Below are 26,520 nucleotides of genomic sequence, written 5' to 3' on the forward strand. Positions count from 1 at the left end.
CACGGGTGAGTGTGTTTGCTATCGATCTGGCTAGATGAAAGACTAGGTTTAGAGGTGGTCTTCTGTATATCTGGCTATATGAGAGCGTGTGCGCACAGAGAGCCCTTCGGAGCGCACGTGCGCAGGGGGCGTAGTTCCGCCCGGTACTAAGCACCGGCCACACATCTAACCTAGGATAGGATTTGGTGTTTGAAGGTCTTTGTGTGAGGGCCTGACGGCCGAGCTGTGGTGTGTGGATGTAGACCGTGGAGCAGCTCACACGTGTGCGGCTCGGTGCCTCTGGTGGGTTTGTGCGGGTGTGGCACTGGCGGGGATGATGGCTCGATGCAAAGCAGTGGTGCGCGGGTGTCTGATGACTGCTGGTGTCCGCGGCTCCGCACATCTTGGGAGGCACTTGCCTGGTTGGTACAGAGTTGGTCGGAGGGCCTGGGTGTGCAGCAGCAGTCTGTGAAGTGACTTACAGAGACGGGCAGTGGGGGTGCTGTGTGCAGACGTGTGTGTGTGTCCATGTGCAGCTGGCCTCGTGTGATCGACCAGCGCAGCCCTGCTCCGTGCGGCAGGGTGTGCGCTCCGCTGCTGTGTGTGTGGCAGGGGTGAGGTCTAGAGGTGCTCTGCATAGCTCAGGGAGTGGGGGTCAGATTGAGGCTTCTTTGTTTGGTGTCTGAGGCAGAGCCGCGCTGTGTTGGGACTCGGTGCACACCTGCTGCACGTGGGCGACAGGCTGCCTGGCACGCTGGTGCACAGCTGGGATGGTTGGGCGAAAGGCGTCTGGTGAACAGCATGCTGCCTGCCACGCTGGTGCACAGCTGGGATGGATGGAAGGGTGGGTGTCTGACATAGAACAGTCTGGCACGCGGGGTGAACAGCTGGAGTGAGTGAGTGGGTGTCTGGTGTGGTGTACATCAGGCTGTTTGACTCACAGCTAACCCTGGGGTGGGTGTGTCCCCGGTGTAGAGCCAGCGAGAAGCCGGGTCCACAGCTGGGGTCGTGTGTGTCTAGCTTAGAGCAGTTTGAAAGAGAAGCCGGACGAACAGCTGGGAAGGGTGGGTCTCTAGTGTAGAACAGTTTGAAGGAGAGGTTGGGTGCACTCCTAGGGTGGGTGGGAGTCTGGTGTAGAGCGGGTTGTAAGAAAGGCTGGGTGCACAGTTGGGGTGGATGTCTGGTGTGGAACAGTTTGAAGGAGAGGTTGGGTGCACACCTAGGGTGGGTGGGTGTCTGGGGTAGAGCGGGTTGTAAGAAAGGCTGGGTGCACAGTTGGGGAGGATGTCTGGCGTAGAACAGTTTGGAAGAGAGGTTGGGTGGAGAAGTGTGGCTCACTGGTCAGAGGAGGCATACCCTGAAGCAGAGGTCAGACCCGGGACCAGGGTTCAATTCCCGACGCGGCAGGGTCTTGAGCCCAATTGTCCACGGACTCGATAATTCTCGCTTCGGTGCCCACTCTAATCATGGGTTCACACTCTGCAACTCTGGGCATTAAGCTTGCTTAATCTCCACAATGGCCCCCCGCGGCGGGATGCCTGGCCTTCACCTTGGGGATGCCCAGTACGGGTTATCTCACAGGGAAAGGCCAGGACGGGTTCCCAATGCAAGCGCCGAGATGCCCAAGGGTAAGTCGAGCGCTATATAAGACCTCACAAAAAAAAAAAAAAAAAGATACGGTGGTTCGTGGTTGGGTGACTGGTGTAGAGCAGTCTTGTTTGACAGGTGTCTAGTGTAGGGCAAGATGGGTGCCCCTGTTGCCTGCTTGTGCCTCTGTGGGCCCCTGTTGCCTGCTTGTGCCTCTGTGTGCCCCTGTTGCCTGCTTGTGCCTCTGTGTGCCCCTGTTGCCTGCTTGTGCCTCCGTCTGCCCCTGTTGCCTGCTTGTGCCTCCGTCTGCCCCTGTTGCCTGCTTGTGCTGTGTTGGTGTGTGTGGAGGGCTCTGTGTGGCTGTGTGTGTAGGAAGCTTTGTGTGGCTGTGTGTGTGGAGGGCTCTGTGTGGCTGTGTGTGTGGGGGGCTCTGTGTGGCTGTGTGTGTGGGGGGCTGTGTGTGCGGGGCTCTGTGTGGGGGTGTGTGTGGGGCGGCTCTGTGTGTGTTTGTGTGTGTCATTTGCGATAGATAAAGCTAGTGGCATTGTAAATGACAATGCCATTTATTTATGTTAAAAAAACATAAATAAAAATAATGTCAAGAGCAATGCCAATAGCTCTAACTTTAACAAAGGCAAAACCATTGCATTGTAAATGCTTGTTTGATCCGTTACCAGGACTGACTTGGACTCTGTGAGGGGGGTTCGGTTTTTAGAGTAACCCGCAGGAAAGGCTGTTGATTTACGTGTCCTTGAGGGACTCCCTTTCCCGGCATGCTCGTGCGCCCCACCTGGTGAGGTCGTCATGTCAATACGTTTCTGCCGCGAGTCACGAGGGGACATCATGGCGAGTGTTGACGGCTATGGCTGCATATAACTTGGAGTCTCCGGAGCCGCTACAGGCTTTGCGTCGATCCGGAAACAGGCAGTTGTGAGAGGTTACTGCTCCAGAACAGTAAGGAGTTGTGTTGGTGGGGGATTGTTTGGGGACTCTGTGCCTTTGACGCTCGATATTTTGGTTGTATGTTCACCAGACAACGTTTGTTTATAACCGCCATTGTCAGCATGGATGACCTCACTATGGGAAGTTATTACATCAGCTTCACAGCCAGTGGGGCTTGGCTCATGTTAACTTTTCTTTATTCTGAAACACAGGTTGCGTTCTTGGGAGACCTCCCTGCCGGGCGCCACTTTGAGTTCTTAATACTGATAAACTCGGTGAGTACATGGTCGGAGACTGGTCTAAGTGATTATACAGATTCAGTGTATATGTATGCTTTCTTGTAAATATGATAGACTTGAGGAAGGTGTACATACAGTAGGGTGTGGTGACCGATTTTACGCAGCATTAGACATTGTATTATTTTTCTTTCTTCTTTAAATAATACGCGGGGTGGTATATGCGATCACCATCAGGGTGATGTAGTGGCTATTAAATGCTACAAGTAATCCTATAAGGGGCACATGGTAGACACAACAAAATTGGATACCTAAGAGGGGATTCCTTATTCTGGCACGTATATATAAGAAAATATATTATTATGCTTCTTTCCAGTATGTTCTATCCCGTGTTGTTGGGAATCTCCACCACACGTGGCGATCGAATTATGATCACGAGAGACTAGTTTATTTTGGCACTCTGACCGAATTGTGGTTGGGCCGATACCAGGACTGGGAACGATAGACGTCATGAAGAAGACCGGGGTGACCTTTGAGACACAGTAAGTTGGTCGAAACATGTTGGCACAAGCAGTACCAGGAGGAGTGTTTTTAGAACCTAATATTCTCTTCCAATTAAGACCCATCCTCATTTCTTTTAATCCTGGTTGTGGAATCTATAAATAAACGTCTGATTGGTATCCACAAACCAATTTTAGAGCACTTTCCCATTAACTGCACTTTGTCATATCACCATTCTTAGTCACACGGTGATATTCACTGTTCTATTACTTTGTTATATTTGTGTTGTGTCTTGTGATTTCTCATTTTTTATTTCCTACCCCCTCCTTTATGCCTGCCCTGAGTGTGGCTACACCAGGCCGTTTTTTCAAGTAGACCCGATGATGAAGCATGTCACACACTTCGGTGTGCGAGTGAGGGCACTTTTTCAAAACAGATGTCTTTTTTCTGTCTCGTGTTGTTACACGTGTACTCTAATCTCTCCACCCCTTCTTGTGTGTATACGTCGCCTTGGGGGTTTGGGGTGGTGGAGTTGTATAATCTTTTAACCCTCTCCCCTCCTTTGTGAATAGTGAGGTGTGTTCTCTAGACCACGTGTGTGGGATGCACCCTGATTGGTGGGTTGCTATGAAATGTTTGTTTCTTGAATGTGAGTTGTGGTTGAATACCTCGTTAGTATTTTAATTGGACGACTGTACTTTTAGATGATTCTTTTTTAATCCCCTTTAAAGAATTCCTCCAGTTTAACTGGTTGGGATTAGAAATGTGGCAGTTTTAATTTTTTCAACAGGTTAGATATATTTGGAGCACTATGAGGGTTAGCAAGTGTAGCGGTCTAGTGCTTCGCAGGTCTCGGCCGAGGCCTGGAAGCAACTCCACACAATGTATCACCTTCTGGCCAGGCGTGGCCAGAAGTCTATAAATAAAGGGATGGGAGTTGCACGTGACTTCCAGTCCGTACCAGCAATCCATGTGTATGTCTTCTCATTGTGTGAGTGCCCCGCATGCTGTTGGCCATAAAGATTGGTCTACGGCCACATGTAACTCCCCAACACTGGCGACGGAGGTTGGGATTCTATCGAGAGATCCAGCAGAAGAAAGAAGAAAGCCTTACCGAGACCGTCTGCAGTGCGGCTACTGGTACTTGAAAGGCTGTCGAGGGATCGGAGCTGGTAAACCCTCCGGCGGAAGCCGTGGCCGCGACGAGTGAAGCCGGTAAGCAGCGTGAGCGAGAGCTGCATGAGGGACCGGTGAGTGTGAGGCCGAGACAGGGAGAAGACGCGGGGAAAAGCAGGCCCAGTGACAGAGAGGCCCGGCCGACTGGATATGAGGAGCGCGCATGTGCGAGTGAGCGCGAGGCCAGCCCCAGCATCGGAAACGCGCGAAGAGGCTTCCTTGCAATGCGGAGGCAGAGACAGCAGCAAGGGGTGTGAGGAAGAGCCCTGTGGCACACGTGTGCATCAGCCGCACACGGAAAAATAATAAGAACCGACACTGCAAGTGAAAAAAAAAACGAGCAAGCATTGGCCCAAAACAATAAATCACGCAGGTTTATGAGCGCAGTGAGCAAAATAATAAAGAGTAAAGAGCATCAGGCGCAGAACAGGCCAAGAGGCAGAAAACAATGTCAAACCCACCAAATAATGCCGCAGCAGGAGGGGCGCAGCAGGTAGTGGCCCCAGCACCGCTAGTACAGCCTGTGGTACAGCAGTCACCCCACTCGCAGATTCACATGATACCGCCATTCAGTGAGCTAATTGATCCGGGAACGGCAGCACCAAGATGGACAGTGTGGTTGAGCCGATTGAATAACTATTTTGTTGCGACCAGAGAAAAGAATGAGGAAGTAAAAAGGTCATTGTTATTGCACTTTGGAGGGGATGAACTTTACAAGTTGTTTACACACCTGCCAAATACAGGAGCAGCGATAGATTATAATGCAGTGGTACAGGCGCTAAATGCTCATTTTGACCCACAGTTGAATCCCCACTATGAGCGTTTCAAATTTAGGCAGTCAAGACAAAGGGAAGGGGAAACAATGGATGCCTTCCATGCACGTCTAAGGGGGTTAATAAGCATGTGCCCGGATGATGACCAAACAAAAGAAGTGACGGCGCAGTTAATTCAAGGGTGTCGGAACAAGCACCTAAGAACGCTGATACTGAGGCAACCCCGGATCACTTTAGACGAGATATTGATCCTAGCGAGGTTGCATGAGTTGTCAGATGTTCGAGCCACAGCGATGGAGGCTGCTTTCAACCCTCAAGCAAACGCCGGAGTCACGGTAAAGACATAGAGAGTGGACGCGGTACGTAGCAGTGGCCGAGGAAGACGAGGAAGATGGCCGACCAGAACACCGCATCGGACGCCATGCGGATACTGCGGATATGACGAACACAGCCAAGATGGCTGCCCGGCACGTGGCAAGGCGTGCGCCAAATGTGGAGGACAAAACCATTTTGCCAGCGTCTGCAGGGGTGGTTCTTGAGGAAGCTTTCGAGGACAGGGCACAGCAGGAAGGAAGACGGTGACCAGAGCCATCAGGCAGCTCACCTTAGATGACGTACAACAGCCAAGACTGGACAAAGTACAGCCCCGTCATCAGGCACGGCTAGACGACTCCTCCACTGAGGACGACGAGGAATGCTCTTATGTCTCATTTATGAATGAGCTGAAGAGAAAAAGAAGGCCGCAACCAAAGTGTCAAGTTCAGATTGATGGGTCGACAGTGACTGGAGTCATAGATACGGGAGCCACCATAAATGTAATGGGCATTCAACACAACAAAGCTCTAAAACCCCGCCCACAACTAGTACCGTCCAAGGTTCGTATTCTAACATATGGCAGCCAAGAACCGTTACCCCTGCGAGGAAAAATGACAGTACAGGTAAAAGCTGAAGACGAAGAGGTGACGACAACGTTTCATTTGGTCGACAAAGAGGCAGATTTGCTAGTAGGAAGTCACACTGCAGAAGATCTCAAGCTGATCGCATTTACGAATGCGGTCAGAGCCCTACAAACGGAAGAAATACTTCAAATGTTTCCGTTGTTATTTAAAGGCTTGGGTACCATCAAAAGACCGCCACATTGATAAGGCCATACAGCCTATAGCACTCAAGCATTGAAGGATTCCGTTTCACCTCCGAGCAGCAGACGAACAGGAGCTCAGGCAACTAGAAGAGAACAAGGGGTAATAGAGAAAGTAACGGGCCCGACACCATGGGTTTCGCCGATGGTGATCGCCGAAAAACCTCGACAGCCAGGTAAAATACGGATCTGTATTGACATGCGGATGCCCAACAAGGCGATAAAAAGGCATCTCACGCCTACCGTGGATGATATTTTAACGGACCTGAATGGAGCACAGTGGTTCTCCAAATTAGATCTTAATGCGGGGTACCACCAGCTGAATCTGGCAGAAGAAAGTCGTTATATCACAACGTTTTCAACACACCTAGGATTGAGGAGGTATAAGAGACTCAATTTTGGCATAACATCGGCCGCCGAAATATTTCAAAATACCATCAAAGAAATATTGTCAGGTTTACAAGGGGTGCTAAATCTCAGCGGTTACATTCTCATACATGCAAAGACCAGTGAAGAACACCATTGGAGACTGAGAGCCATGCTGCGGAGACTCGCGGAGTACGGAGTCCCGTTGCACAAAGAGAAATGCCAGTTTTTCAAGAAGTCCATAGAATTCTTTGGATACGTATTTGACTCAGACGGAGTTAAAGTGGACCCCCGGAAGTCATCAGCCGTCAAACACGCTCCGGCCCCGACAACGGCGTCAGAAGTTAGAAGTTTTATGGGCATGGCCCAGTATTGTGCCAGATTTATTCCTCAGTTGGCGACTATTGCAGAGCCATTGCGGAATTTGACGAAGAAGGAAAACCCCTGGAAGTGGTCCAAAGTGGATGCAGAAGCATTTGACAAAGTAAAGACGGCTTTATTGGATGGTACGACCATGGCATATTTCAACACGGCAAGGCAAACAGAAATACTGGTGGATGCTAGCCCAATAGGTTTAGGTGCACTGCTTACGCAAGAAGCGGAACCGGGAGTGTGGGTTCCCTTAGCCTTCGCGAGTAAGGCCCTCACTGCGACAGAGGCGAGGTATTCACAGATAGAAAGAGAAGCGTTAGCGGTGAAATGGGCCTGTAATCACTTTCACCTCTATATCACCGGACATCCTTTCCGGATGGTAACGGATCATCAGCCGTTGTTTAAAGGCACAGCACCGCATCCGCCGCCCCGGATTGAAAGATGGGCTATCCAAATCCAACACTACCAAATGGACCTGGTGTACAGGCCAGGGGCAAAGAACCCAGCAGACTTCTTGTTGCGACATCCGCCAGTAGAGGAACATCCAGTGCTGGATCAGGAGATGCAAACAGAGGAGTTTGTAAACATGGTGTCACAGTTGGCCTGCCCCCAGGCGCAAGCAGCAGAGGTTATCATAGCCCAGTACGACAATGATGTAGTGATTCAAAGAGTAAAAGAGGCGATAGAAGCGGGCTTGTGGGAAATTTTCCTGCACAATGTCAGTGGATGGCACGAGGCGGACCGTGGACCATTGGCGCAGTTCTGGGAGATACACAAGGAACTCAGCAGAGAGGACAATGGCCTCCTACTTCGAGGATCTTGGGTAGTCATTCCCGTGAGTCTTCAAGACCAAGCGACCGTGCTGGCCCACAAAGGACACCAGGGGATCAGAAGAATGAAGGCCAGAATGCGGGAAAAAGTGTGGTTTCCCAACATGGAAGACAAGGTGGACATGGTTGTACGGAACTGCCGAGCGTGCCAGCTGACCAGCATGCCGGATATTACTGAGGAACCTGCTCCATCCCCGTGGGCCTGGGTCAGCTTAGACTTTGGTAGTTTTCCTGATGGAAGAGTGAGGGTGGTGTTGATAGACAGTTACACCAAATACCCGGTGGTCGAAGTGGCGCTGTCCACCAGCTTCGCGAACGTGCAACCTGTTCTCAGCAAGGCATTTGCAATGTTCGGTATTCCACGAGTGATTAAGACCGACAATGGACCACCATTTCAAGGAGGTAAGTTTAAAGAGTTCCTTCAGAATTTGGGAGTGAAGCACCATAGGATCACACTTCAATGGCCTCAGGCCAACGGAGAGGCAGAGCAATTTATGAGGACTGTGAATAAGATCCTGAGGATAGCCGTGGTGGATGGAGCTGACCTGGAAGGGGCATTGCAACACTTCCTGAGGGAATACCGGAGCACACCGCACAGTACCACACAAAGATCCCCCATGTCACTAATGCTAGCAGGGCCCCGGAGAGACTTACTACCAATGGCAGAAAACTGGGCGCCAGAACCCTATCTGCCTGCGGCCACCCAAGAGACAAGGAGGAGGACGAATGATAGGGCGAGCTGGAAGAGGCGTGCACGAGAGAGGGAGCAAATCGCAGGAGACTCAGTGCTGATCCGAGCACGAAGACCGGGGAGGAAAATTTAGGACCCCGTTTGAAGCGGAACCCTGGATAATCAAGACTAGCAATGGCACTGCAGTGACAGTGCAGCGGAACGGAGAAGAAGTAACCCGGAACGTGTCGTGCTTTAAGCGCATCCCATCAGCGCCTGAGGTCCCAGCGGCTGTTGAGGGGTCCGTGGCGGAGGGCGCTGGTCGTTCTAAAGATACGACCGGTCAGTCGCCGATGAATGCTTCGGTCATCGTGCCGTCTTCTCCGGTGTCAAGAGATCCAGAGCCTTTGCCAGCCAGAGGCAGGAGCCATCACAACCTCAGGCCGAACCCCCGGCCGAGTCAAAGACTGGCAGACTTTGCATGTTGACTTTTGAACCTGTTTGATTTAAAATACCAAGTTGGAAAGGGATGTAGCGGTCTAGTGCTTTGCGGGTCTCGGCCGAGGCCCGGAAGCACCTCCACACAATGTATCACCTTCTGGCCAGGCGTGGCCAGAAGGCTATAAATAAAGGGATGGGAGTTGCACGTGACTTCCAGTCCGTACCAGCAATCCATGTGTATGTCCCCTCATTGTGTGAGTGCCCCGCATGCTTTGGGCCCCAAAGCTTGGTCTAGTACGGCCACGTGTAACTCCCCTACAGCAAGGTGGTGGCGTCCCAGATATGTGAAACATTTACACGTAGCACAACGAGCCCTGAGTCTCGGAGGACACAGTAACACCGCAGTCTTCCTTGTTTCATGGCTCTGTGCAGAAAGGAGGATCGGTTACAATGACCCTTCACATTAATCCGCAGTTAGTGAATCTCTCCCTAGGCCAGACCTCCGATAACCTCTGTAATCATCGCCCCACAGTGGAAGCTTCTGAGTTTATACACAATATTTCTGCCTCCCACTGGCTGAGAGCTGCAGATACACGCGCTTCCAACAGTAAGAGTACACTTCTACTCACCGTTCAGGGTTCAACAGCCACCTACCGACCTGTGAAGCGCCTGGATACCTTCACAGGTGATTGGCGCGCTATACGAAGGGACAACCTGACATGACCCAATATCACCCTTCATGAGCCCCAGGTCAGCTGGTACGGGGTGATAAGGGTTCACATATCAGCAGGTGCCTGGGCAAAGGGGCGCAGATGGCACGACAGCGCATCCTGCCCCCTGTGATGGAATTTCTTCTAGCTGGCAAGAAGACCGACGGAGTTAAGTGCTCACAGCTGACGTCTGTTTTTCACATAAAGATCACAAGGCTGAGTGCTGACAGAGACAACTCAGGCCCGATTCAGAAAGGTAAACTACACTTTTGTGTAACTTCACAACTTTTAGGTATTCACAAAGGTAAACGTAGATCAAATGAGTAACTTTACTAGTGCTAACTCATCTTTGTGAGTACCGAAAAGTAGCAAAGTGAGACTTTTGGTCTCAGTTTACATTTGTGAATACCGAAAAGTAGTGAACTTACACAAAAGGTAAGTTTACCTTTGTGAATCGCGCCCTTAGCGTGACGTTGAAAATCCAGTGTCATCACATTGTGCAATAGTAACACCTTTTCTGTCAAATGCTCAAAAGTGTCATAGTCTGCAGTATACTCCCCATGTAAAGTTAATTTCATGTCATATCTAAGTTTGGTTCTAGAGCAGCTTTCTAGCCGTGGACTAGGAGCAGCCCTTGTGTTTGCTGTTCTGCGTCTTTCTTTACATTTAGTTTAATTCACATAAATGTGGCAGTAGTTCTGGTCTCACCCATGAGGACAGGTCTCTGAAGGCTGCCGCGGTCTCTGTGGCCTTGACCTGGTGGGAGTCGAAGCATCTTGTGTTCAATGCTCTTCCTTCAGGGATGCTGAGAAGCGCCTGGTGCTGGTCCTGGTCAAAGAAAGAGGTGGGGTTAATCCACACTGGGTCCCTGAAAAGAATCATAATATATTGATGGAAATCAGTGCGCTGCTCAGAATCAATAACAGTGACATTCTATAGTGAGGAGGCTGGGTGAGGGGCAGAGGGTGGGTGAGGGGCAGAGGATGGGTGAGGGGCAGAGGGTGGGTGAGGGGCAGAGGATGGGTGAGGAGCAGAGGGTGGGTGAGGGGCAGAGGATGGGTGAGGAGCAGAGGGTGGGTGAGGGGCAGAGGGTGGGTGAGGGGCAGAGGCTGGGTGAGGGGCAGAGGCTGGGTGAGGAGCAGAGGGTGGGTGAGGGGCAGAGGCTGGGTGAGGAGCAGAGGGTGGGTGAGGGGCAGAGAGTGGTTGAGGGGCAGAGGATGGGTGAGGGGTAGAGGGTGGGTGAGGGGCGGAGGGTGGGTGAGGGGCAGAGGGTTGGTGAGGGGCAGAGGGTGGCACTGTCCTGTGTGAGGCCATCTCTGATTCGAATAAAACAGATCATCACAAGACCTGTGATCCCGTCTCACAACGATCAGAAGCCGTATGTTGTCCTGTTGGAGGGTCTGAATGTCTCGCTCACTGGGCGAACTCCACAGCCCTAATGCCCTTTGAGAACTGATAGGGTGGTCACTAGTAAAATTTAAAAAGTCACAAAAATGAATGTAACCTTTCCTAAAGATCAACAAACGTCAGCAGATTAATAGCTACATGTCTCTATTCAAGAGGCTTTGCTGAGAAAACCTGCTTTGCCTTCTGTTTTGGGTTTGGGTTTCTCAGGACATGTAACATTGACTGTCAGATGACTCACAGCCACTAGACATGTAACGTTGAATGTCACATGGCCCAAGTCTCAGCACATGTAATGTTGGCTGTCACATTAGCCAGGGTCTCAGCACATGTAATGCTGGCTGTCACATGAGCCAGGGTCTCAGCACATGTCATGTTGGCTGTCACGTGAGCCAGGGTCTCAGCACATGTAATATTGGCTGTCACATGAGCCAGGGTCTCAGCACATGCCATGTTGGCTGTCACATGAGCCAGGGTCTCAGGACATGCCATGTTGGCTGTCACATGAGCCAGGGTCTCAGCACTTGTAATGTTGGCTGCCACATGACACAGAGACGCCAGTGGCACTGAACGGATGTCTCAGGGTCCAGGGAGTACAGATCATGCCTATGAAGGGGGTCAGATGAGTGCCTGACCCTGAGGGAAGCCCACAAGGACACACGCCACACCCAAGCCCAGCTCCAGAGCCACATGACCTCTGCATCTCAAAAGGGAGCAGTCCATTATAAAGAGCTGAAATCACTCACTTCGCTGGGGTACGTTCCTGCTCCTGTCTCAGTGCCTCTCTGTCTCTGTTCTTGATCGACAGAGAGTGGCTCTGTCACTTCCCTGGGGTACGTTCCTGCTCCTGTCTCAGTGCCTTCCTGACTCTGTTCTTGATCGACATAGAGTGGCTCTGTCACTTCCCTGGGGTACGTTCCTGCTCCTGTCTCAGTGCCTCTCTGTCTCTGTTCTTGATCGACAGAGAGTGGCTCTGTCACTTCCCTGGGGTACATTCCTGCTCCTGTCTCAGTGCCTTCCTGGCTCTGTTCTTGATCGACAGAGAGTGGCTCTGTCACTTCCCTGGGGTACGTTCCTGCTCCTGTCTCAGTGCCTCTCTGTCTGTTCTTGATCGACAGAGAGTGGCTCTGTCACTTCCCTGGGGTACGTTCCTGCTCCTGTTCAGTGCCTCTCTGTCTCTGTTCTTGATCGACAGAGAGTGGCTCTGTCACTTCCCTGGGGTAAGTTTCTGCTCCTGTCTCAGTGCCTCTCTGTCTCTGTTCTTGATCGACAGAGAGTGGCTCTCTGCCACTTCCCTGGGGTAAGTTTCTGCTCCTGTCTCAGTGCCTCTCTGTCTCTGTTCTTGATCGACAGAGAGTGGCTCTGTCCCTTCCCAGGGGTACGTTCCTGCTCCTGTCTCAGTACCTGTCTGTCTCTGTTCTTGATCAGCAGAGAGTGGCTCTGTCACTTTATAGGGGTATGTTCCTGCTCCTGTCTCAGTGCCTCTCTGTCTCTGTTCTTGATCGACAGAGAGTGGCACTGTCACTACCCTGGGGTATGCTCCTGCTCCTGTCTCAGTGCCTCTCTGTCTCTGTTCTTCATCGACAGAGAGTGGCTCTGTCACTTCCCTGGGGTACGTTCCTGCTCCTGTCCCAGTGCCTCTCTACTCTGTTCTTGATCGACAGAGAGTGGCTCTGTCACTTCCCTGGGGTACGTTCCTGCTCCTGTCCCAGTGCCTCTCTTTCTCTGTTCTTGATTGACAGAGAGTGGCTCTGTCACTTCCCTGGGGAACGTTCCTGCTCCTGTCTCTGTGCCTCTCTTTCTCTGTTCTTGATTGACAGAGAGTAGCTCTGTCACTTCCGTGGGGTATGTTCCTGCTCCTGTCTCTGAACCTCTCTGAGTCTGTTCTTGATCGACAGAGAGTGGCTCTGTCACTCACCAGGTGTGTGTTTCGTCCACCGATAAGAGCGGTTCTGTCGTACCCTGGTTCCCTGCCTTTGCCCCTGCCTGAGGCCTCTGTCACTTCCCGGTCTCTGTCTGTACCCAGGACAGACTGACGCTCTGTCTTCTCCTGGCTAGGAGAGAGGATCTGTCACTTACCTACGGTATGTCTCTTTCCGAGGCCCCATCTGTCACTTCCTGGTCCCCTGTCTGTGCCCAGGACAGACTGACGCCCTGTCGCTGCGGGGCTTTCACTCTCTGGGAGCTGCGCAGGTGTGCACCTTCCATCCTCTTGGGATGGAGAGATCCACCCCCCCCCCCCCCCCCGAGGGGGCGAGGGTTCTCTCTCTCCTCCGATCTGCTCAGGTGTTGGGGGGGGAGGGGGGTGGGGGGGGGAGGGGGGGCAGAGTTGGGCACACACCCCTCCACTGGAAAGAAACCCTGAGCTCTTCGTCCCTCTCAGTGGCCGCTAATAATCCTTTTAATAAACCAGAAAATACTTCCTCGTGCACAGAACAAAGCGACGAGGAAGTTCAGAGAATAAATAAAACAAACATTGGCAGTGCCAACCGTTTTGGTATTAGTGTGGTGAAAAGGTGTTTGTGACGCTTCGCTGGCACTCAACACAGGAGCAGCAGAGATCAACAATGCTAAAAAAAACTAGGGCCTTTTCCAAACTCTTTCATTAGCAATGGGTGCTGAGCAACAGCAAATCGATCCAAATCCAGGGTCACTGCCTCATTTAGCAAATCCGACATGAATTGGAAGAACTTAGAAGAAATACTGAAAAATATCTTAGTATTCACTCATGTGCACAAGATCACACGGGCTGAAGTATCGAAAGTGAGGTAAACAGAGGCCGCCTCATTTACAGTTTGGCGGACTGGGACTGGCTAGCACATAGCGCCAAGACTGTTATCCGAAGCGCTTCCTTGTTGCATCTGTTTTGCAGTTTTATCTGACACGGACACTTGGCGCAGGACAGCTGAACACATGGAGGGGCACAATTATCAAAAACATCATACAGCGCAGCAAATCACCTCCCTGGCTGCGTGGGGGTGAAAGGGCAGGAAGGCGCCATGTTTTACTTTACATGGCCCATTCCTGTCTTTTCCTTATGCTAGCGCACAATGTGCTGCCTAGCGCCAACGCAGGCGCCCTTGCACCGTGGCTGGAGGAGAGACTGATATTAACATGAAACTAGGGGGCATATTACCAAGCAATAGCGATAATTATCGCTATTGCTTGGTTAGAGACAAACATTTACCGCTGAGCTGCGGCGATTTTTACCGCAAATAAACCTTGGTAATACCAAGGTTTATCGCAAATGCGATAAAAATCGGCCGCAATGTATGAATATCGCTGAAAAGTCAGCGATATTCATGCATTAGCGAGCTAATGCTCTTAGCCATGTTATCCACCTCCCATTGGATAACATGGCTAAGAACTGCTCAGGGCAGGTGTTAGCTTTTGGAGATATTCGCACTTAGCGCGAATATCTCCAAAAGTTGGTAATAGGAGATAGCGATGTTAGCGACTGTTTTCAGTCGCTAACATCTTGGCACGCCCACTTTGCATGTCATTAGTGATAAATATCACTGACATGCAAAGTGGGGCTCAAGATGGTCGCTATCTCCTATTAGCTGTCGCTAACTGGTGTTAGCGACAGCTAGGTAATAGGGAGATAATTTTATCTCCGCTTTCTTGGCTTTTAAAGCCAAAAAAGCGGAGATAAACCCCCTTGATAATATGCCCGTAGGACCTTATTTGCGGAGGTTTGGCTTAAGTTAGTGCATAAAGTCATCTTGCTGCACTGCCCTATTCCAAAGTGAATTGCGCTGTTTTTGTGCAAACCGCAACACCCACAGATCGCCTCCTGGGCGCAGAGTGGGGCGACGCAGCGATTTACGCAGCATTGCCTACTCATGCTTAAGAGGCCACTCAAAGCCATGCAGGGTGGCTTTGAGTGGTTCCAGAAATCTAATTGAAATGAAATGAAATACCAGTATTTGTAAAGCGCACAGCTACCTCCGGAGAGGAGTCCCAGGGCCCTCGAACCTGCCGCCGGCACCGGTGATCGAACCCTGAACCCCGTAGTAGTCCGGAGTCAGGCACCCTGGCCACTGCGCCACACCTCTTCCACACAGCCCGCATCATGCATGTACCACGTCATGTGGTGCAAAAGTGACGCGAGGCTCTCATAAATATTTTGTATTTTTTTCAAGAAAGACATTTTGAGATTTATACATATATTGTGTTAGATTTACTTAACATGTGATACTTTCACTTAACTCAACATTCAACTCTCCCTGTGCGGAGTTGGATACTGTGATGAGCAGAAAACTCTTTGGGCCGATTCACAGAACTAATCTGAGATCAAATCCTTCACTTACTACTTTTGGTATTCACAGAAGGCATTTAGGAGTACTAAAGTTAGGAATCCTAACTTTACTACTGGTGAATGCCCTTTGTGAATACTGGGTCGTAAAGTTATGATTTTGTCTCAGATCACTCTTAGTGTACCAGGGCGCCAGAGTGAATGCTGAGTGAGTGAGTGTGTTGGGTTGAATGCATCTCAGAATGAGAGCACTGGTTATGAGGGGAGTCGACTGATGCTTGTAATTGATATCATGTGATTTTATTGAAACAAAACTAACGTGTTTTTGATTTGGAAACAATGATTGTGTCACAATACATAGAAAGAGTCGCTGAAACATACATGTAGACTGTTCTAACAAATAAACTGTTTTCTAACGAATTTATATTGATTTAGGGACGATTTAGTAAAACAAACAAGAAAAGAAGATACAATAAAATTGATCTCATGAAAAACTATCCACATCTTTAAACATTATCAGTAATGGGACAAAACTAACAGCATAAATTAGTTTAGTGGAAGAAATACAGGTCTAGAGGGTGCTCGTTTCTCTTTCTTCTGAACTCAACATTAAGCAGTGACCTTTGCTGGTAGAAAGGAGACAAGGGTTGTTCCAGTAGCTAAACTGTACAAGGTGAAAGCAGGAAAACTGGGTCCAATCCCGACTCCCCCATCTAACCAAACTGTATAATCCTCTGCAAATAACTTTACTTCGCTGCGATTCTTTTTTTATTGAGCTATTTATGGGAAACCGTATTGAAGAGAATTGCCACGCGAACACCACACTCGCACTCAGTTTAATCATTTATTTTTAAATAGAAATCATATTTACCATATTTTTACTTGATGTTTGCCCTGTTCTTTACATGGCAAAGTTTGAGATGTTCGGCTCGTGTTCTGGCTCTTAGACCCTCATACACGCGGCTCGGCTCGTGTTCTGGCTCTTAGACCCTCATACACGCGGCTCGGCTCGTGTTCTGGCTCTTAGACGCTCATACACGCGGCTCGGCTCGTCTTCTGGCTCTTAGACGCTCATACACGCGGCTCGGCTCGTGTTCTGGCTCTTAGACCCTCATACACGCGGCTCGGCTCGTGTTCTGGCTCTTCGACCCTCATACACGCGGCTCGGCTCGTGTTCTGGCTCTTAGACGCTCATACACGCGGCTCGGCTCGTGTTCTGGCTCTTAGACCCTCATACACGCGGCTCGGCTCGTGTTCTGGCTCTTAGACGCTCATACACGCGGCTCAGCTCGTGTTCTGGCTCTTAGACGCTCATACACGCGGCTCGGCTCGTGTTCTGGCTCTTAGACGCTCATACACGTGGCTCGGCTCGTGTTCTGGCTCTTAGACCCTCAATACCGCGGCTCGGCTCGTGTTCTGGCTCTTAGACCCTCATACAGGTGGCTCGGCTCGTGTTCTGGCTCTTAGACCCTCATACACGCGGCTCGGCTCTGGCTTGTGTCTCATTATTCATTTACTGGCTTGCTTACATATTTCTAAAAGCAGTTTCTTGGTATAAAGGTATTTTCTTGCTGAAGGTTATAAAGAACAGAGACAAAGGCACATCTGGTTAGATGATAAATAAAACATGCATTGAATATAGGAAAACAACTAAAGGGTCATTATAAAATGGAAGGAAATGGATGACAGAACGCGCCCAGTTGTGAGCGAGGGGAGAGGCTGCAGAGCTCAGTAGAGTGACATGAGTGAGAAGGGGGCTCCTATCAGCCCCATCTCCTTCTTGAGAGGTGCCCAGACCCCGTGCTTGTGACCGCCCCTGAGGCAAAGAGCATCCTTGGAAGTGTACTGGGGAGCCTGGCTCCCCCCTATCCAGTGGGTCCCACCAGCTCACAGGAATGCAGAAATACACAAATCTGTCTGGGAGGAGTCCCCTTTCTCCTGGTGCTCCTGGAGTCTGCACCGGGGTCTCCCAATATGGAACCCAGACTTGTCCATTAATTATGCCATTCACAGGCGCACATACACCAAGCACACGCATGTAACATGCTTGCACTGCACAGTACTGGATTATCCCTGTATTGTATCATTCACAGGCACACATACACCCAGCACATAGATGCCACACATGCACTGTGAAGCACCACACACCAAACTTAGGTAGACGAAGGGTAGGTTAAGCGCAGAGCAGCAGAGCTTAACATGAGTGACCCTGTCAGCCTCACTCCAGGGACACAGGTAAAAAGGACTTATTAACTTCTAAGGATCACTACACAGTACGCTACCACCACCACACTTGTGCTGATTCTGGCGAAAGAAGCAGCCTTTCACCATTTTAGGGTAGAGACTTGGGCAAGGCCGGACTGGCGGTAGTGGGCACCGGACATTTCCCCCGTGAGCCGCCAGGGTGGGGGCCGGTTTTGGGCCCCTGGGTGTCAGTTTTTATTACCAGGGGCCAGCAATATCGCCCCCCTGTACCAAAATCATCCGAAACCGTTCCTGGCAAACAGCTCGGCTGCACCATGGGGGGTGGGGGGGGGGTCGGCCGAGCAGTTTGCCAGGGCTGGTTTCAGTTCCCAGTCCGGCTCTGGATTAGGGTGAACCTCCCTGTCCAACAAAACCACAGTCCGTGAGACAGACCTATGTCATGGTGCACACGCATGATCTGAGTTTGCCGATAACAAAAAAAAACAGTATTTGGGAACCAGACATCCTTACAGCTGGTCACTTAGGGCAGGGGTGTACATCACTCACCATGCAATGGCCTTTTCCATCCCAACACAGGGAGAAGAGGGAGCGAGCCCTCGGAGCAGCATAAAAATACACTTCCATCGAACACAACACAACAGAGCTGCTTCTGGCTTTCAGCATTCCTCCCAACGTAATAAAGACAAAACCGAGCACCAGACTAGTCAAGGTAGTGCGGCTGGGTCCACTGACTGGGACAAGGACTAGTAAGACTACTTATGAGGAATACCAAAACCCCAGTCCAAACTTGAAATGAATAACCAGAGGCATCCGAAGTCACAATTCAACTATGACTACAACTAAGAATGGGTCTCCACGAAAAAGGACAAAGGACACCTTTCCCTGCCATCCATCTCTACCCCAAAGTGTCAGGCATATAAAGAAAGGAGGCTTAAGACGGGGCCAGAAATACGGTACACCCATTGCCTCCGGCCCAAGCAGGGGAGAGCATACTGAAATTATCCAGGAAACCTCAATAAGGGAAACCAAAACGAGAAGTGCTAAACAATAGTGATAGAACCACGGAATCAGTGAATGTATATAGAGTTCTAAAATCACCACACAGAGGCTGTGTTGGGGGGTATAAGTATTTATTCCCCGGAGCGCCGGGAACCACTTCTCTTCTCTACGTGGTAGGCGACAATACACAAGATGGCCGCCTTCCGCTTCCTGTCCCAGCCCCTTCCGTGTCCGGGTGACGGAACACTAGAACGTCACCACATATCTCCCCCCTTTATGCAATAACAGATAACAAGGTTCTAGTCTTTTACTTGCGGTTCATCTCAAAGTCCTTGAACTTCCCTGGCATCTTTACGACTCTCCCAGCTCTCGTCTTCGTCACTCCGTCTCCTTCTTCGCTCTTCTGTACCCACGTGTCACTCCTATCTCCAGTCCCTGCTGGTTCGCTTCTCACCATGTCTCTTTCCGATCCTTCCTTGCACCTGTCTCTCGCTCCTTCTATCTCTCCCTTTCCTTCGTCTCTTCCTGCTCTCTTCTCATTCACCTGCTGCATGCCTTCTTCTACTTCCTCTCTGTTCCTTCCGCTACTTGCTTCTTCTCCATCATCTACATACTCTGCTCCTTCTTCAGTCTCTTCTCCCCATTTCAGATTCTTGCTGCATTTCGCCATTCTGTCCTGTGACCACACCTTTCCGTCACTAAGCAGGGCCGGCCTGGCGTAAGGTTCTAATACTTGCAGGGGAGGCGAGAATTTGCTCTCCCCCTTCCTTTTGAGGATTGCCAGCTTCACCCTTACCCATTCGCCCTTCTCCAGTGACACTCCCTGCACGTTATGTTTCTTGTTGTAGTGTTAGGTGTACGCCTCCTGTGCCTTTTCCACATTCCTCCTGACCACAGCTGGCGAACATTTACTTTGCACCACCATTTTCCTCCACACCGTGTTGTCCTTTGTAAAAGCATCATCTCTCCCTCTCAGAACCTTGAAGGGACTGTACCCCGTGCTCCCCGGGGTGATTCGGTAGGCCCATATCATCTTCGGCAACTCTTTCTCCCAGTCCAGTCCTTCATTTATGGCGGCTTGAATGGTGCCCATAATCACTCGGTTGAAGCGTTCCACTTGTCCATTACCCGCCGGGTGATATATGGGGGTGTGTTTAACTTCTATCTCATTCCTAGATACAAATGCCTCCCATTTCGCAGACGTGAACTGTGGCCCATTGTCACACGTGATGATTTTTGGGATTCCTTCCCTGACGAATATGGTGCGCAAGAAGTCTACCACCGCGTCAGTATCAACGGTCTCCTTCACTTCTACCTCCGGCCATTTGGAATACTTGTCAATGAGAACCAGAGCATACTTCTGAATCCCTTCTTTGTTGAGGATGGGTCCCAATATGTCGACGGAGACCATTTCCCACGGTCCATCAGGTACTGGGAACCTCCCCAACGGTGGCCTCAACATACTCTGGGATTTGTCCGCCTTGGCACACAACTCACATTGTCTCACATGTCGTTCCACCTGGGCATCGATGGCTGGCCAACAGTACGCTTGCCTGGCCAGGGCCTTGGTTTTCGTGATTCCCTGATGCCCTTTGTGTAGTAAGGCCATCAAGTGATCAACTATGCCTTGCGGTGGAATCACTTTGTCACCTCTTAGGAGGAACATCGGATTTTCTGCCAGTGACAGTTCATCTCTTACCTCCCAGTATCTTCTTAGTGCTTCCTTGAGGTGTCTCTTTTCTGGCCACCCATGGACGACATACCCTTTGATAGCTTCCAAGTCTTCATCTGCTCTGTACGCCTCTTCCCATTCTTGTGCACTGATTACTTTCTCCATATACTGGATGGTGGCTACTACATATCCTTCCCACCTTGGGTTCTCTTGCTTGTCCGCCTCTTCCATGGCTGGGCTCCACTCAGAAAGTCAGCCACCTTGTTTTGCGGCCCTGGTATGTGCTCTACCTCATACACAAAGTCCAGCAAACGCAGTGTCATTTTGGCGATCCTTGGTGTCGCATGAGCATGGCCACTGGACGTCAGCACTTTGACCAGAGGCTTGTGGTCTGTTCTCACAAGGAATTTGGCGCCCAACAAATACTGCCTGAATCTCTCCATTGCCCACACCACAGCCAGCATCTCCTTTTCTATGACGCTAAATTTTTCTTCGTTGGGTGCAAGAGACCTTGAGGCAAAGCTGACCGTCAATGTCTCACCCTTCTCTGACCGCTGCATTAGCACTGCTCCCAGGCCACGGTAACTCGCGTCAGTAGTCAGAATGGACTCCGCGCTCGGGTCAAACACTTTCAGGGGTATGGTCTCGCTCATCTCACGTTTCAGGGTGTCGAATTCTTCCTGTTCTTCTTGGTTCCACTTGAATCTGTTCTTTTCCTTCAACAGCTGGCGTAAATAGTGCATCTTGGTGGCAAAGTGGGGAATAAATTTGCTGTAATATTCGGCCATTCTCAGGAATGACCGAATGTCCTCTTTCTTTCCAGGGGTAGGTGCCTCCAGAATGGCTTTCATGTTGGCTCTTTTAGGCTTGATACCCTTCTCACTCACTTCGTGGCCAAGGTACGTGACGGACTGCATTCCAAACCTGCATTTTGACCATTCTGCCGTCAATCCGTTTTCATGCAAGGTGCGTAGTACTGTGTGCAGTTTCTCATTGTGTTCCTGTTTGGACTTTCCCATGACCAGGATGTCGTCCTGGAAGAACTGAACACCTTCCACGTTCCTTAGGATTCTGTGCATCATCTTCTGAAATACTGCGGCTGCTGAGGCCAGGCCAAACGGCATCCTCACGAACTCGTAGCAGCCGAAGGGTGTGATAAACGATGTGAGGTGGCTGCACGATGGATGTAGTTTCACCTGGTGGTAGGCTGATGACAGGTCCACCGTGGAGAACCATTTGATGCCTTTAGTTTTGGCCAGCATCTCATTTATGCGGGGCAGGGGAAATTTGTCGACCAGGATGTTTTTGTTCAGTTCCCTGAGATCGACACACAGCCGCACCTTTCCATTCGGCTTCTGTGCTACCACCAAGGGCGAAAGCCACTCCGCACTCTCGATGGCCCTTATCACACCTTCACCTTCCAGCCTTTCAAGTTCTGCTTGTACCGCTTCCCTACATCGGAAAGGGATGTTCCTCACTTTGTGAACGTTGGGTTTCGCTCCCTCCTTCAATTTTATGAGGTGTTTGTACTTGGTCAGTTCGCCTATTTGTCCACTGAACACCTTGGGGTATGCCCTGTGCCAGGCTTCAACATTGTCTCTTTCCTCCATGACCATCAGCAAGATTTTTTCTATGCCTCCTGGATTGAGCTGTATCCCTAACGCCCCTTGGTCCTTTCAGATGAGCACTGACGGGCCCTTTTCAGCAATGTACAACTTGCAACTCGCCTGACGGCCTCTGAACTCAAACAGTAAGGGGCAGTATCCTGACATGGGAATCCTCTGTCCCGTGTATGTAACGGGTCTTAAGTCCATTGGACGCAACTCCTCTTCTATCTTGGACACGAATTTCTCCTCCCACACTTGTCTCTGTATTATGGAGATGGGCGCTCCACTGTCCGCAATCATCTCTATGGGCACACCTCCTATGTGCATGTTCAACTTGGGCTTTTCTGACTCAGCCCCTTCCATTTCCAGTATCTGGACGTCAATGTAGAGGACCTCTTCCAGGTCATCTTCCTCTTCTTGGTTCTCTACTTTTTCCTGGTGTTCTTGATCTACATATCTGACCATGGCCCCTTTGGGTTTTCGGCGGCATACTTTTTCATAGTGCCCGAACACACTGCAGTAGGAACATTTCGCCCTGAACGCCGGGCACACTTTGTCGTTTCCCAAATGTGATATACTTCCACACCTGTAACAGCACGGGCGTCCGCCCTTTCACGTCCTTTGGTCTGTGTGGCTGGTCTGGGAGATCCGTTTGCTGTCTTGGCTTCTTTGTTGGTCTCTCTGTTTCGTTCGTTCGCCTCTCATCGGCGTCATGATCTTGCAGACCGTCTGCGTCCCTCCTGCCTCCTTCCTGGCGGCTTGCGCGCAGCGCTTGGACAATTCCGCCTTCTTCACTAAGGCCCAGACTTCTTTTAGGGGGGCATCCCCATTGACCCACAGTTTCTCCTGGACGTGGGTGCTGGATGTGTGCATGATGATCTGGTCCCTTATTAGGTCATCATGTAGCGTGCCAAATTTGCATGTCAGGGCTAATTTCTGTAGTGCTACCACATACTCGTCCACCGACTCACCACTCTTCTGCTTTCTTTGGAAGAAATTGTGTCGTCGATCGCCATGCATACTACTGGTCTGTAATGCGTGTCGAGGTCTGCGATAGCATGGCTGAACACATCTGTGTCTGCTGCGTCCCTTACGCCTTTGACGATGGTGTCATATACTCTAATCCCCTCCGGGCCCAAATTGTGCAGTAGTATCTTTTTCCTCCTCGGGCTTGAGAACGGTGCCTCACCTTCCTCTTCTAGCGCTTCCAGGTAGTTGAGGAAGTACAGTTTCCAGTCTTCCCACTGCATCTCTGGCTCCCCACTCTTCGAAAGGAATGGCACCATTTGGGTGAGGGAGGTGGACTGAGTAGCCATCTTATTTATTCCTCTTGGGTTCGCTTGATTAGGGATAGCCCGACCAGGTGGGCTCCCCGGCGTCGGTTTTTCGGCCGTGTCCTCGTCACTGGGTTCGCCGTCTTCCGCTCCCCCTTTCGCCACCACTTTAGGGCTTGGCAGAGCTTGCTGGCCGTCCCTTTCTGCTGGGTCCGCCGTGCTAGACTCTCCCTCGCGTCTGTGCCGCGCCGCCAGCGTGCTGTGTGCGGCCTTTGCTCTATGGGTGGTGAGTTTCACCTAGGGCTGCGTTTCTCCACGTGTTGGCGCTCAATCTGCTACTCTGCGCCGGCACTTCATTTTCGGTGCACCCCGCGGTATTGTGTGTCTGGCGGGCGTACCTCTGTGCTCTTCGCGATCCCCTGGTGTGCCTGTACATTGTTGTGCCTTGGCTCGGGACAGCCTCGGGTCCACTGCCATGCTCCGGGTTGCTGGTGAGTCCGTTTTATTTATTTTCGTTCTTCGCCTTTTTTTTTTTGTGGTAATTGGGGAGAGTGGTTGTTAAAGCCCATGCCTCGTCGCCATTATAGAGTTCTAAAATCACCACACAGAGGCTGTGTTGGGGGTATAAGTATTTTTTCCCCGGAGCACCGGGAACCACTTCTCTTCTCTACGCGGTCGGCGCCAATACACAAGATGGCCGCCTCCGGCTTCCTGTCCCAGCCCCTTCCGTGTCCGGGTGATGGAACACTAGAACGTCACCACAATGTAGACTAGGCCTGGGTGTAAAGCTCCACTCCGCTCACGGACTTTACGGAGTTCGGCAACTCCGCATTCCACGTAGAACGCAAAGTTACCGATAAACTCTGCACTCCGCAACAGAGCAGAGGGTTTTTTTGTTAGCAGGGTCATAATGTCCTTTCACTTGTGTGGAAGTTACTTGCCGGGCACTCGCGATTGCCCATGAAATTTCAGAGCCATTCAGGAGCGCCACGAGATTTCTGTATATAGTGTATCTATGTGTTCATGCACCACACAAGGGACAGTGGTGCATACTGGGTCAGTGCTGGCATATGTGGTTTGTGTGTGCCTGTAGATTGTGTCTTTGTGTTCATGCACTACACAAGGGCCAGTGCTGCATGCAGGGTCAGTGCTGGTGTATGTGGTCTGTGTGTGCTTTTAGATTGCGTGTCTTTGTGTTCATGCACTGCACAAGGGCCAGTGCTGCATGCAGGGTCAGTGCTGGTGTATGTGGTCTGAGTGTGTGCTTTTAGATTGTGTGTCTTTGTGTTCATGCACTGCACAAGGGCCAGTGCTGCATGCAGGGTCAGTGCTGGTGTATGTGGTCTGTGTGTGTGCTTTTAGATTGTGTGTCTTTGTGTTCATGCACTGCCCAAGGGCTAGTATCGCATGCAGGGTCAGTGCTAGTGTATGTGGTCTGTGTGTGCTTTTAGATTGTGTGTCTTTGTGTTCATGCACTGCCCAAGGGCCAGTGCTAAATGCAGGGTCAGTGCAAGTGTGTGTGGCCTGTGTGTGCCTGCATATTGTGTGTCTTTGTGTTCATGCACTGCTCAAAGGACAGTGGTGCATGCATGGTCATTACAGGTGTATGTTGTCTGTGTGTGCCTGTAGATTGTGTGTCTTTATGTTCATGCACTGCACTAGGGCCAGTGCTGCATGCAGGGTCAGTGCAGGTGTGTGTGGTCCGTGTGTGCCTGTAGATTGTGTCTTTGTGTTCATGCACTGCACAAGGGCCAGTGCTGCATGCAGGGTCAGTGCAGGCGTGTGTGGTCTGAGTGTTCCTGTAGGTTGTGTGCCTATGTGTGCATGCACTGCACAAGGGCCAGTGCCTCCTGCATGGCCAGTCCTGGGTTTCCTTAAGCTGCCTCCACCCCTTGGCCTGAGCACCAGGAAGTTTCACAACATTTGTTTGTAGGATTATTAACTGTCCTGCCAGGAATAAAGCTGTCAGGGGCTCTGTCCACAGATGTGAGCTCACCACATCTCACCACATGCAGCAGAAGACGCCACTGTCTTCTTGAGACTGAGGCTGCAGGAACCTCACAGGAAGCCCCTGACCCTGCCGCACTCCCAGTACTGGAATCAGACTCAGTGACGGCCACTATCTGTCAACCGCAGGCACAGGGGACGCCTTAAGAGACAGGTCTGCAGGCAAGGACAGGAGACCAGGTGAGTGACTGACCCACTTTAATACAGCACCTGAAGGAGACCAAATGGTAAGAGAAAGCGCTGCTCTCAGCAAGGAACAGGGAATGACATATGGTCAGAGAGCTGCTCTCAGCCAGGAGTGGAGAGGGACATGTGTAGGTGAGTGAGCTGCTCTCATTCAGGAGTCAAGAGGGACATTTCTAGGTTAGAGAGCTGCTCTCATTCAGGAGTGGAGAGGGACATGTGTAGGTGAGAGCTGCTCTCATTCAGGAGTGGAGAGGGACATGTGTAGGTGAGAGCTGCTCACATTCAGGAGTGAAAAGGGACAACTGTAGGTGAGAGAGCTGATCTCATTCAGGAGTCAAGAGGGACATGTGTAGGTGGGAGAGCTGCTCTCATTCAGGAGTGGAGAGGGACATGTGTAGGTGAGAGAGCTGCTCTCATTCAGGAGTGGAGAGGGACATGTGTAGGTGAGAGAGCTGCTCACATTCAGGAGTGGAGAGGGACATGTGTAGGTGAGAGAGTTGCTCTCAGCCAGGAGTGGTGAGATACATGTGTAGGTGAGAGAGCTGCTCTCATTCAGGAGTGGAGAGGGACATGTGTAGGTGAGAGAGCTGCTCTTAGCCAGGAGTTTAGAGGGACATGTGTAGGTGAGAGAGCTGCTCTCAACCAGGAGTGGAGAGGGACATGTGTGGGTGAGAGAGCTGCTCTCATTCAGGAGTGGAGAGGGACACATGTAGGTGAGAGAGCTGCTCTCAGCCAGGAGTGGAGAGGGACATGTGTAGGTGAGAGAGCTGCTCTCATTCAGGAGTGGACAGGGACATGTGTAGCTGAGAGCTGCTCTCATTCAGGAGTGGAGAGGGACATGTGTAGGTGAGAGCTGCTCTCATTCAGGAGTGGAGAGGGACATGTGTAGGTGAGAGAGCTGCTCTCATTCAGGAGTGGAGAGGGACATGTGTAGGTGAGAGAGCTGCTCTCATTCAGGAGTGGAGAGGGACATGTGTAGGTGAGAGAGCTGCTCTCATTCAGGAGTGGAGAGGGACATGTGTAGGTCAGAGAGCTGTTCTCATTCAGGAGTTTAGAGGGACATGTGTAGGTAAGAGAGCTGCTCTCAACCAGGAGTGGAGAGGGACAAATGTAGGTGAGAGAGCTGCTCTCATTCAGGAGTGGAGAGGGACACATGTAGGTGAGAGAGCTGCTCTCATTCAGGAGTG

At 50.9% G+C, this 26,520-nt stretch overlaps 1 protein-coding gene across 1 annotated transcript in view; it reads right to left on the reverse strand.

Moving 5' to 3' along the window:
- Positions 1–13,305, reverse strand: part of LOC147706628 (cell adhesion molecule CEACAM6-like) — an 83,140-nt gene extending 69,835 nt beyond the window's left edge. The window contains exons 1-2 of the mRNA XM_086929640.1: positions 13,205–13,305; positions 10,430–10,549 (exon numbers count right to left, since the gene is read on the reverse strand). Coding sequence (XP_086785766.1) covers positions 10,430–10,496 — 67 coding nt within the window. The 5' untranslated portion in view covers positions 10,497–10,549; positions 13,205–13,305. The remainder of the gene's footprint in view (positions 1–10,429; positions 10,550–13,204) is intronic.
- Positions 13,306–26,520: the final 13,215 nt, after the last annotated feature.

This window comes from Lissotriton vulgaris, chromosome 7, assembly GCF_964263255.1.
Source record: "Lissotriton vulgaris chromosome 7, aLisVul1.2, whole genome shotgun sequence".
Lineage (NCBI taxonomy): Eukaryota > Metazoa > Chordata > Amphibia > Caudata > Salamandridae > Lissotriton > Lissotriton vulgaris.